The sequence below is a fragment of the Cajanus cajan genome, chromosome 5 (assembly GCF_000230855.2).
Source record: "Cajanus cajan strain Asha chromosome 5, NIPB_CcT2T_4, whole genome shotgun sequence".
In the NCBI taxonomy this organism is placed as follows: domain Eukaryota; kingdom Viridiplantae; phylum Streptophyta; class Magnoliopsida; order Fabales; family Fabaceae; genus Cajanus; species Cajanus cajan.
In genome coordinates, this window is record NC_138521.1 from 69,210,732 (window position 1) to 69,224,522 (window position 13,791).

General features: G+C 28.8%; 1 protein-coding gene across 2 annotated transcripts; it reads right to left on the reverse strand.

Annotated features, from left to right (window-relative positions):
• Nucleotides 1-7,329: 7,329 nt before the first annotated feature.
• On the reverse strand, nucleotides 7,330-10,253 carry LOC109811023 (putative WRKY transcription factor 48). 2 transcript variants are annotated; one of them, XM_083075830.1, is made up of 4 exons: nucleotides 9,730-10,253; nucleotides 9,378-9,521; nucleotides 8,674-9,169; nucleotides 7,330-7,485 (listed from the first exon to the last, which is right to left on the reverse strand). In XM_083075830.1, the coding sequence occupies exons 1-3, from the start codon at nucleotides 10,164-10,166 to the stop codon at nucleotides 8,674-8,676; spliced, it is 1,077 nt and encodes a 358-aa protein (XP_082931956.1). In that variant the 5' UTR covers nucleotides 10,167-10,253; the 3' UTR covers nucleotides 7,330-7,485. The 2 variants fall into 2 exon arrangements, with proteins under 2 accessions (XP_082931956.1, XP_020230242.1); XM_020374653.3 differs by lacking the exon at nucleotides 7,330-7,485 and having other exon boundaries at nucleotides 8,452-9,169; nucleotides 9,730-10,252.
• Between the last annotated feature and the right edge of the window lie 3,538 nt (nucleotides 10,254-13,791).

Consider the following 13,791-nt stretch of genomic DNA (forward strand, 5'->3'; position numbering starts at 1 on the left):
CCCAAGTATGGGCGAAGAATAAGAAGAGGGAAAGAATAAAAAAAGTGGTAGCATCGTCCACGAAAATCGTGTTTGACGATAGTGCACTAGGAAAAGATGAATTGCTAAGATATAATGTTGAAGGTACACTTTTATAATCCATGTCTCATATTAATCTAAGGGACAAAAATAGTAGTGCATGGTGAACCACCTACAAAGATGATCCATTCTAATCTTCATCTAAATTAAGGTATAATTTTAAGAAGAATATTTATTATTAAAACTCAAAATTAGGTTAGGAAATTTAGATTATTGTGCATTAATATTAGATGTTCAATATCTTATTTATTTTTTAAGAGTGAATTTTTTCTTTTATACTTATGAAGATCAAATTAGATGTGTATTGTAGCGTTTATCTATTCTCTAACTTGGATTTGGCAATATTTGTGCACTTTAAGCTAGGCTATTTCTCAATCTTAGATCATTGTATGAAATTCTAATGAAATTATTCTCCCATTTGATATAGATGTTATTTTTCTTGCAACATATATGGAACTTATATATGATTAAGTTTTGGATCATTGGATATTCATTTAATAGGAGCTTATTCCCTTGGCATAGAATTTGTAGCGGTAGAATGAGGACCATTGCGACAAATCTTGATCAAGTTTTTTACTTTTGTCCCATAGAGAATGACATTCCCATATGCCTTTGTTGAGATTTTGTCATTTTCATTTTAACCGCAACCTTATATTAATCAGTTAGGGAAGTATGCCAAGAGAAAGGAGGAAATGAATTTAATCAACATAAAAATAGTTCAAAATTTAATTTTATAATTTGCTTATTGAACTTGATTCATGGATTAAATAAATTGAACTTAAACTAAAATTAGTTTAAAATTTGATTTTATAATATAACTTGCTGAACTTGATTCATGAATTAAATAAGTTAAACTTAAACTAAAAATTGAGTTCCACAAATAAATTATAATTCAACTTATTCAATTCATGAATTAACTCAACATATAAATGTAATATATATATATATATATATATATAATTTACTTTCTATTTATTTTCAAGCTTATAAAAATTTGAAAGAATCTTCAAAACTTAGTTATAAGTTAATAATAAGATAAGAAATATGCACCTTAAAGTTTCATAGTTATAAATTGAGTTTTCTATTATTTTATGTAAGGGAGAGTAATTTTTTAGGTTGTAAGTTAATAGAATAAATTATGTTTTGTTTTTTCAAAAAACCTCAAACAATCATTTTATCTAGAATTTATAAATAAACTAAAAATTTTGAAATGTATAGAATTCAAAAATTTTTACTCTTGGTTTATGTAATTTGAACTAACAGATTGAATTGAACTATTCACTAATTTAAATCTAGTTTGGACTAAAAAAATATTTATGTCAAGTTCAAGTCAGGTTTCAAATTAAGTCAAATATTATCCATTTAAACTAGTTCAACTCAACCTGACTTATTTTTAGTTCTTATCTTAATTAATCCTCCTATATTGATGTTTGAGATAATAATAGGTGGTGACAAATACATGAAGAGTAAATCAAGAAAATCATTCAAACAATCTTCAACAAGTCAAGGAAGACTATCAACTTTAGAATATTTAGAAGTTGAATTACATTTTATTAAGTAGAGAAATTTTACTAACTTCTTTTCCTACTCATTTCTTTTTCTTATTCATCTCTTTTCTCTTATTTTGCACAAATCAACCTTTAACCTTCCTCTGTGAATTAACTTATTGCTAACTTCTTTAGAATGAATGCCTTTTTTGTGTGTGGTAATAGTCATCCAGAAAAGTACATGTTTTTCTTGTTATTCTCTTTGACAGTGCTACTCACAAAGTATGTGTACTCAATTTTGCACTTAGAGTTATAATGAGCTAATAAAATTGGAGGAGTCACCGACAAAGTTTATTAGAGAAAACATTAGAGTCAATTATATGTAGAGAAGATGTAAGTACTCTAAGATAACCACTCCAAATAGGGTTGAAAATGAGATGAGTAGAGCCAAACTCAACATAGTTTGGCTCGACTTGCTAAAGTTTGGCTCAGTTTGATTCTTGACTTAAGTGCGGCATGAACTTTTTTTTTCCAATTCAAATTTGATTCAATTCAAGCTTGCAAATATTTTGATTTAACTGATTAACTCGAATCAAATGAATTAATAATTAGATTTTTGAATCCTATACATTTTAAGTTTTAATCATTAATAGATTTTAGATTGTTAAAGTTTTTTTATGACATTAAAACTCATTTCATTAGTTTTGCAAGATTATAATATATAGCTCCAAAAAAATATAACTCTAACAAAAGTATGCATAAATAAAAATTACTATGTCTTGTAATTGAAAACTCAATTCATAATTATGAAACCCTAAGGTTCCTATTTTTTTATATTATTATTATTGTTGTTGTTATTATTATTATTTATAACTAAGTTTTGAATATTTCTTCAAATTTTAATAAGTTGAAATTAAATTAAAATTATTTATATAAATTATATATTTATAAGTTGAACTAAATTCATAGACTAAACGAACCAAATCATATCCAACTCAAATTCGACTAATTTATTTATCAAACTCAAGGTTAGTTTATAAATCAAATTTAACAAATTAGTTATCGAATTGAATTTCAAAACATTTTTGAGTTGCTTTAGTCTATTAATTGCCCTCAACCATAAATATAAATTTTTTTTAATGTTTCTTTATATCTTTAATCAATAGTTTTTTTTTTAGTCAGAAATTTCTTTTATGAAAATGTTTTTATTTTATTTTGGGCTAAATTTTTGCACTAATCAAATAGAAAGTATAGATCCAAATTGATTGCCACCAACATAGATTTCTCTATAATAAATAATTAAGAGGAGGATATAAGAGTATTTATAATGCTATTTAAATAAGTATTTCACTTTATATTTTTAAGTGGATTCATTCATGCAACTTCAATTTTAAGCAACCAATTTAATTTTCAATCCAGTACAATTTTTTTATCCAAAAATTATTTTAACTCACAAATATATTTTCTCTCTGTACAATATTTCACATTTTCTCTCCTACATGTACACACATAAATACACTACACCAAAATTAGTTTTTTGTGGCAATTAATTTATTATTTAGCGGCCATATAAATGGTCATTATTTTTTTTACCAGCATTTAACTAATGGCTGGTGTATCCAGTGTCGCTAATACTATTACCGGCATTTATATAAAATGCCGGTAAAGATCTAATAAATTGTCGAAAAAACTTATTTTTTTAGTGGAAATTCTAGTAGCCATTTTAAATGCTATTAAAAGTTATTTTTTTTCAATTGTCTCCTTTACTTTAAATAATTTATTCCTATAATTTCATTTTCTAAATTCATAACTTATATACATTTTTATCTCTACTCGATGTGAGATTTGTAAGATGAGAGTTGTCTTTTATTTATATATTTTTTAATTGTCTTGTATTTTAAGAGATGTGAGATTTATAAGGTGAAAGTTACTATCTAATTGTTTTATAGCACTATTGAACTTGTAACAATGAGTGATTTGATACAATTTAGAATAATGAATTAGGAGTCAATCCTATAAAATGAACTTGTAAGGTGATAGTTATTACTCACTTATATACTATTTAATTATCTTATCTCTAATCGATGTGGGACTTAAGTTTTTTTTAATAAATAATTGTCGCTAATAGTAAACTTTAGTGTAATATAAATATATTTTTAGTAGCTATTATATATTAGCCATTAATATTTTTACATATGGCGGCAATTAAATTATTTCCATTAAATAATTGTCACTAATAACAAATTTTGTTGTAGTGATATTAGCAACTCACAAGAAAAAGTTACTTATGTATGCATTTTTTTTTTTAATTTTAAGAAACCTATAATCATATGTTGGAGTAACCTAGGTCCTGTCAGATGACAAAAATACATTAAAATTCAAAGGATTTTATTAAGAAAGTTATATGAAAAAACACAAAAATAAAATGGTTTTTGAAAACCAATTTCTAAGCTCAAGAATTGATTACATGTACGAAAGGTGTTAAAATCCTATAATGTTCGTCATACAATTACTTTTAATTAATTAAACAAGTGTTATTTGTAATTTATAAATTATTTATCTCATCCAATATTTAATAAAAACTAATTATGACAAATATTTATTTTGTTTATGTATGTTTGTTTATTTTCAAAATTTAAATTTTATAAAGATTATTATGAAAAAATAGAAGGTTGATATTATTTATCTTTTTATATAAGAGTGAGTGATCTCTTACATATCTTCAAGTGCAATAAAGAATTAGAATTAGATAATTATTTTTGTAGAAAATATTTGTTTGTTGATATTTTTTTATTAAATGTTTGCTAGATTTTAAAATTTTTGAACTGTGATAACTCATATATTCTAAAATGTAAAATTAATAAAGGTATATACATTAACACTTGGAATAGTAAATTTTGACCTTACTCAATCCTACAAAAGAAATAAAAAAAAAAGATCACACAGATGTTCATTATCTATTTTGAAATGTATTATATATATATATATATATATATATATATATATATCTTGAAAATCTCATCTTCAAGTTTTGTGGGTAAAACTTGAAAACCCCTTCCTCACAAGTTTTATGGGTGAAACTTGAAATCCTCTCCCTCACAAGTTTTTTGGCAAAACTTGAAAACCCATTCCTCACAAGTTTTATGGGTGAAACTTGTAAACCTCTCTCTTACAAGTTTTCTAGCAAAACTTGAAAACCCTCATTCACAAGTTTTTTGATGAAACTTGAAAATCCTCCTTCATATGACCTCTTCTCTCATTTAAGGCGGTAATCCCTCTTCAGGTTAGGTGATTCTTCTTATATTAAGAATCTCTATTTATTGACTTTACATCATAATTTAAAAAAAAGAAACAAATATCTAAAACAAATACAATATATTTTAATTCTAAATAATATCATAAAAGAATCAATATATTTTAAAATCTAAATAATATTTTAGAGATTTAAATTTAAAAATTTGAATTGTTTTCAACATTCACACATCTAATTTTTACTTTCCACCATCTTATTATTTTTACTCTTTTTAATTTTTAATTTTATTTATTTTTACTTTTAATATAGATTAATCGAAATTATGATGAAAACGCTTTTACGAAGTATATAAATTAACTATTAATAAAGATTAATGTCTGATGGTTTCTGCACAAAAATACTATAAGCATCCATTTGAACCACCTTTTATTGTACGTGAAAGATTTGTTATTATGTTTGGTTTTATGCCCAAGTTATATCCATTTGACTTAGATATATCTATACTTATTTCAGTCCATAAACTAAGATATTATTTCATTCTCTTTCCTGAAACATGTTCTGTGGAATGATACAGCAAAATATTTTATCTATCTTCACTCTTCATTACCTCAATCATTCACAATATGCGTTATACAATTTATGATTTATAAGCAAACTTTTTCATTAGTTGACCAATAATTTCGAACGACCAATTAACGGTCGGCACCAAAATATTCTAATGATTCGGAATCATCCATTTTTCTCCCTCCTAGTTTGGGAGGCTTTTATTTTTCTTGAAGAATCATAATTATCTGAAATGACTATGAAGCTAGAAAAGTTGAAGAGTTTTCTATCAAGAAGTTAACACCTTGGTTGCCACATTTTTAACACACAGTGCTTTTGTCTGACATATTCCTAAACTTGCAAAACAAGTAAGGAATAACGAAATTGTTGACAAACTCACCCGATCAGTTTTCCACCAATTTTGAAACTTGTCTTAATGGGTGTGTGTTTCATTTAATCGAAGATAAGGCTACCCAAATATAGGCATTAATTTAAAATATAAAGTAAATCTTGTTTCCATGCAAAATGTGTTTATTGTATGGTAACATTTAATTGGCTATTGAATTGTGTAACTCTTTCTACTGGAGTTTGGATTCAGATGCTTCCAACGAATCATATGGGTTGTATGCAAATGACTAGACCTAGCTCCTTTCACTTCCTTGATTCGATTTCTATTATAAAGCATCAAATTAATTGGCACTGCACCAGTTGGATTACAAGTAGATACGATTTTTCTGTTGCCTTTTGCAATTCGATAACATAAAGTTGTATGGCTGGAAAGTTTGGGAATACAATACAAAGTCACACTCTAAATGGATCACAAAACATTTTTCTCCATAGCTTCAGGCAGAGAATATTCATCACCAGCAATATTGTGGAAAAATTGGTAAAGCTTCATTAAATCGAATTTCTGTTCATTTTTTAAAAAGTGACCACTTCTTTTTATTTTCTTCTTCCTTATCTGTTTGCGTTCATACTACCATATTTATATACAATTGTGAATGAAAGTTTAATATTAAATAAACATAAATACCTTGAGCAATATTAATATGAATTACAAGATCCAATAAATTTGATATCTTAAAATATAGTATGAAGTTCACCTCGGTGTTTAAATCCTTCCATAGTCCTACTGTGAATTGTAATTTAAAATCATTTACAGTTCTGACCTTTCCATTAAACCTTTCCTTTTCAGTTAGTATTGTGTGTGTCGTACATCCATGCATGTTTTAATTAAAGTGTTCCTCTATTAAAATCCTCATGTTGAGACATTTTTTTTACAATAATAAAGAAATAGAGTGAGAGAATCCTTATTTGTATACTTGCTGGTTTCAAACTCATATCTTCCTCCTGAATACTTCTAGACTTCTAGTTTATCTTAAGAGTATACACACATTATTTAATTGTCAATCTAAAGTATTCTCTCACTTTTAGCAAATTTAAAACCACAGAATTTTAATAATAAATTCACTTCAAACCTCTCAAAAATCACAATGAAGAGTATCTATGACAAATTAATAAACCCTTTGAGGTATCAATAATTGAAAGCTAAAAAATCTCTTAAACAGGAAATTAATTACAACGGTTGGGGATAAAAGATAAAAACTTTAAAACTTTTTAACAAACTCAAAACGAACTTGACTCAATCATGTTTGTAATTCTTTCCAAATTCATCCATTCAGTAGCGTTATTTGGTATGAAAATATTTAGAGAAAAATGCTCGAAGTAAGATATTTTACTAACTAAATTCTTATTGACCATATATATATATATATATATATATATATATATATGCATGGAGGGAGAAAGTAGAATGTTTTTACTAAATTCTTGATCCATCATTTCATGCAATGTTTGTAAAGAATCTCTTTGTATGATTTATCTTTCTTCCTTCATCGTATTCCTGGACGGTGTCTAACAATTAGCACATTGTTATCCCCAGCCACCACAGCAATATTCCTTTCTCTCTTTCTTTTTGCAAAAGAATTAATTCCAGTTCTACATAATTTTTTCAAACATTGAAGCCCCTCCTCTATTTTGAAGACATTGAATATCATTGGAATTTAACTCTCCATAGTCTCTTAACGAATTTCAATTTGAAACAGCGCAGAAAATTAAAAAAGCCTGCATAAATTGATTATGGATAGTTATTTTAAAAGATAGATAATTTTGTATTGAATATTAATATTTGCAAGATAAAAACTATGACATGTTAGAACTGCATATAGCTAAATTTTACGACAATTATACAAAATTTTGGTTAAACGTAATTTAGGAGAAACTCACCAATTTTCTTCAAGCATCAATTAATTAATCTAATCCCCCTACATGTCCCTTAAACAAAGTGCCCTTAAGCATCAACTAATTAATCTAATCCCCACACACGTTCAACTTAAGTAGTCCATATATATATATTGATATGAGAAGTGATAGAAAGCAATTAAACTAAGGGTAGAATTCAATATATATTGTCATATCATCTAATGCTAGGTGGATGATTAATTGGTATGCACTATATTCATAGGTCGAGTGAGTATCAAGTATAGCGGGCAATTCATATGCTCTAAAAATTTCCAAGCATGGCCAATGGCTTCTGCTATATTACAAATTAAACTTATATGCTATGCTAGGTCATGAGAACCATGTAAACCAATATCTCACATCATTCATATATCTTCTGCTATCAACAAGAAACGATCCATGCTCTAGTTATTTCCCTCCCAGAGGAAGCACACATCATCATTGAATAGCTGAAGCCCATCTTTGCATGTAGCTTATAGGGAAGATGATGAGAAAAGCCATCATTCAAAAAGCTAAACGGTACTACTCAAGTAATAATGTTTGCAACTTTTACCATACCTCATGCATTGTGTCAAGTCATGGGGCAATCATAACACTCTCTCATACAAAGTTTTCATCTTTCTTTCTTAAATTTCCCTCATCATATAGATAGAGTTCCTTGCTCCATTGCTTGTTAACCTACGTTCTTGACTTTCTCTTTCTCACATAAAGTCTCTCTGCCATTAGTATCTGAGTTGGAAAAGGTGCAACTAGCTAAAAGATTTCACCGCAAGCAAGTAATTGAACAAATTAAGAAAAAACACCCCCAAGAGGCCCATAGAGGTTTTCATTTTCCATCATGTGTTCAGTTAGCTAGAGAACCAACCAACCATACATATACCATACCAACATATATAATATAATTAATATACAAGCAAATAATTAAAATAATTAATATCATCATAAGTTGAATCATTAATTAAATAATGAACTAATTGATCCAAAATATGATTACATCTTGATGATCATCACCTACGCATGATCTTCATTACCCTCATTCCTCATCTGCGTTGGCACAATAATGTCCTGAAGAAGCCCATCATCCCTCACAAAAGCATGAGGATTCACCACCCTAGATGGTACAAAACCTGGATGAATCTCTTGGTTCTGAAGGAAGGCACTCAACGACGACGTATTGCCATAGTTAATGCAAGAAGACGTGTTAATAACATCCAAAGGTGTCGTTGAGGTGGAGTTATATAACACAGCTGCTGCATGTGCTCGTTGCTCCAACTCCTGTTGGCGATGTAACTGTTGTTGTCGCAACGCATAGTTTGTCGAAGCCACACCAGTTGTGCCTCCCAACCCACTTACTTCATGCACGAACCCGAGTCCCACTCGTGACGCCGCGGGGCTGGGGTGCGTGTGTGTGCCCTCATACGTTGTCATCACTACTGAAGGATCCTCTGAGGAACGCTCCACGCGCTTCTTCACACCACAATTCGCAGTAGTGCACCGATAGTAGCTCCTGTTTTGCATACACACCAAGAAATATTATGTTTTAGTTATAAGAGTGCCGATCCACAAATACAACAAACATTCCGATCAAAATTTTAAAAAGTTTTTGGGACCTTATAAAATAAAAAGTATTTTTTTTTATAAAAAAAATCTAAACTTATATCGATAACTACGAGAAATGAAATGTACACATAATATTGATTAATAATTATTCATACCTGGGATGTGGGCTGTTTTTCACGGCTTTCTGACCGTACTTGCGCCACCGATAACCATCGTCAAGGTGATCCACTTCACTCTTTGTCATGAAAGCAACTCTTGGCTCTCTCTGCTTCTTTTGGTTCTTCTTCTTTGGCTTGAGCCTAAGCATGAAATTTTAGCAAAATAAACAAATAATAATTAACATGTTTTTGTTGTTTGTTGGGTTTGTAGAATAAAAACAAATAAAAGAAATCAAAAGTAAGAGAAGATGAAATCGGTGAGAAAAGACAGTATAGCAAAAATAGACGACGACAGAAACCCATCTTAAATTCAATGAACATATAATCTCCATCCATTGTCAAAACTCACTGTTTCTTAGTCTTGTCTTGATCTTTGTCTTCTTCTCCTTTGCCTGCCTCCATGGTTTCTTCTTCTGCTTCATTTTCATTTTCCGTTGCTTTGTTGACGGCGGCGGCGGCGGCGGTGGCGGAGGCTTCATTCGAGGAGGAGGAAACCGACGAGGAGTTGGGCGACGGCGGAGTGTTGAGGACCTCGGAGCCTCCGGGCGGCGAGGGAAGCGCGTGGGTGGTTTGGGGTGGCGGTGGTGCTGACGTGGCGGCGATGCTTTGAGGCCAATCAAATAAAGAAGAAGAATAATCAGGAAGAGCGAGCATGTCCATGAAGCCAGCAACGTTGGAAGGTTTTGGATCGTCGCATGAAGATAGTGGCATGGTGTCAAAGATGGTGGAGAAAGCGAAGTTCATGCCCATGCTCATGCTCATGCTGGTGCTCGTGCTCGTGTTCATGTTCGTGCAGACAGCGCTTACGTTTGAAGGATAAAATCCAGCGAGTAGCACTTGAGGGAGAGAAAGCTAATAGAAAGAGTTACTTTAGTTTCAAACTACTAAAAGGGAACCAAAAATTAAATAAAAAAAAAAAAAAAAAAAAAAAAAAAGTTTTTCAGAAAAACAAATTAAAAACAATTAACGCGTACAACGTTGTGTGCTGCGCCTTGTTACCACTTACCACTTACCACTTACCACCGTCGTCGTCTGTTAGAAGCTTCGGCACGTGCCTTCCATGCCTCACACTTTCTCCCAGTCAAGTCCTCACGTCATTTCCACGTCACCCATTCCTCATTAAAATTTTTAACCAGAGATCACTCAATCTTAAAACCATCCCCACCTGCATTTATGCCACTTTTTTTTTTTTTTTTTTTTTAATTTCACTAAAATTCAATGAATTGGTGTTTCATTATTCTTATTTTTTATTCTATTGTACCCTAAATACAGAATTTGATGGACTGAATAGATAAGTTGAAACACACTTCATTTGACGAGTTTCGTATAAGTTTCATTTCATATTAAAAATATTATAGTATAAATGATACTATTATTTTACTTTCCCTCCTATTTTTGAGATTTTTTTTTACATTACAAAACGGGGCAAGAGCCCAGACGATGGATTGCTGAGACTTGAGAGAGTCATAAATGCTCTTCAAAAATTTATTGGGCCTTTAAGTTAGGTGGATTATTATTTTTTATTTAATTTTATTTTCATATTCTAATTGAAAATAAAACCATACATATTGTAGTGATTTCTTTCTGCATGCACCCAACAGAATTATTTCTATCATACAAAAATTTCAATCACTTTTAAGTAACAACACTAGTTTTCAATTAAATTGACCGCAATTTCGGTGCTCTAAGTTTTCACAGACACGTAATTTACTACATTTTTGAAATATGTTTTTTCACTATTCTAGCAGAAAATATTGAAAAGTCATGAATGTGCACTGTTTGACAAAGCTCTAACAAAAATTCATAGTATTTTAACTGTTAATTTTTGTAAATAAGATAAAGTAATTTAAAGGCATAAAAACTAAATAAAAGATTTTTGTTAAATAAATATATTTTGTGAGCAGGGAACGTCACCTCACGATGAAGGTTGTGGAGCCCAATAGCCAGAGAGAGGCCCACAAGCGGTGGAGTACACGTGGCGGCATCAGATTGTGTGTCGCTCCTAGGTGATCGTACGGCTGGCGTTCACTGAAACAGGAATTGAAAGCAAATGCACTTTACGCGGTTTTGGTATATTCCATGATTGCTTCAAACACACTCTTCCGAAGCCATATGCTACGATAAGTGATAACCAACCGTTGCTTGCTAAGCTTACATGTTCTTTTGCATTACAATACAATCCTCTTCTGTTCCTTTTTAACCTTACCTCTTTGTATTTTTCTTCTTTTGCTTCAACTTTCCTCTCTTTTTCTGCTAATTCTACATTTTATCAATAAACTAACTTTTTTTGGATGTCTAAACTAGCCATCACTTTTTTAATCATGCCCATGATTCCTTTCTTTCTTTTAAATTTGTGAATGGCATGCATGCATGTCCACAAAAGTGTTTTTTTTTTTGTTGTTGTTGGGGATAATATAAGATAATTAGAAGGCTTGTATATATTTATATATCATCGAGACGTACATAGCTATGCTGTTGTTTAATTTCCGATTACTCCTAATTCTAAGCTTAAGGAAGATTCTTTTATCATCACCCAAAAATCTTAATTTATTTGTGATCACTATCACAGATATATACACAATTTTAAATAATAGTACAGCTCTATTTCATAATCATTCGCACATCACATTAGAACTATATATATAGTAAACCATATAAAATACGTTCATATCATCCTCCTAAAAAATATTAGCAACTTCCAATTTAAACTAACAAGACAAATGCTTATGAACTAACTGCACAATGCAATATTTGTCTTGCTGCCTCTTGTTTATCCAATGATAGTCTCGTTGCACTGTAACATATCGCGGCACTCAGCATAATATAGCATAAGTTGATGAGAGTTAGTTTAGATAATTTTAACAAATATTTATTAAAAAATTCAAGATATAGAATAATATTTTTTTTCTTATAAATTAACATTAATTTATATAGTTTATCTTTCTAAAATAATATCCTAAAAAATTGACATATAAAAATTAATTTTAATTAATACGAGAAGTTTCATTTTTTTTTTTTTGTATTATGGTTTTTCAGTTATATAAGTACTGACTGATTTTATTTATTTAGTTTTAAAATTTGCTGTGAGTTAATTTTATTTTTTTTTAATTTCGAAACATCCTGAAGTGGAAGGTGCGCTTAAGTCAATGTTTTTTCAAACAAAATATAATGTATATATAATGAGTAGTTCTTTCTTAGATAATGAATTGGTATGTTTATACTTTTTTTTTTCTTATAAAAATACATTTTTAAATAAAATATACTTTTTTTTTTTATTTCTAATATGGTTGTCTAAACTTCTTTTCTTAAAATAAATAGTTTTTTTTTATACTTTTTTTAAGAAGTAAATCTTATATATTTTTATAGATTTTTTTTAAAAGCACTTATATAAAAAAATACTTCCTTTTAAGTGTAAACAAACGGACCCACTTGGATTATTTATAAATGTATAATTAATATTAAGATATATAACTTCCAAGTTTACACATTTTATAAATTCTTAAAAAATAAATTTGTACCCAATTCAACCTTATACGAAACTGATTTATAACATAATATAATTGTGTTTCACTTATATATTATATAATTTTTTTATCCATAATTGATATAAAATCTTTGACAAAAGTAAAATAATACCTCTTGTTAAGACAAAAGTTGAACATCAATCCTTGATACAGTAAAAAAAAAAAAACAAAATGCGTCAAACAATTCATACTGATGAAAAGAAGCTCGTTTCAAGTTATCGATTTCATTCCCAAAAATATAATGATGAGAATGACATTTTCAAGTATTTTAACAAAAATGTGTTTGGATAGGGATAAGAATGTTCTTATAAAAGTAGGTGTTAAAATGAATAAAGATAAAAGTTTTAATTTTCACATTATGAAAATCAACATATTCACCTTGAGAATAAAAACATGAGAATATGATAAAAAAATTCATTTTCAAAAACGTATTGTATTTTCTGAAATAAAATTTGTAACCGTGTAACAAAGATAAGAAAACACATTACCTTTTAAAATAAACGTACCAAATTTTTTTTTTATAGACATTAAAGAGGTGGGATGTATAGAGAAAATGAAAGTGAAAGACACATGTTAGAGTAGCACTGTTATATTTTTCTTACAAGTTTTACTAATAATTATTACAAAAAAAGCCTTATTTTTAATAAAAAATATTTAAAGTGCACAAGTGATGATATATTTATAGATTTAATTTAAACTAAGTTAATTAAATCAGCGATAAATGCAATCTAATTACATTGCGCATCTTTGAAGTTTACTCATCGTAAAGAAAATAAATTCAAATATTTAATGCCTTTATTAATAAGAAGTAATTAAAGTACACAGAAAGTATTCAATATAGTAAAAATCATTTACTATATTAAAAAAAATAAAGTTGAAAAATATTT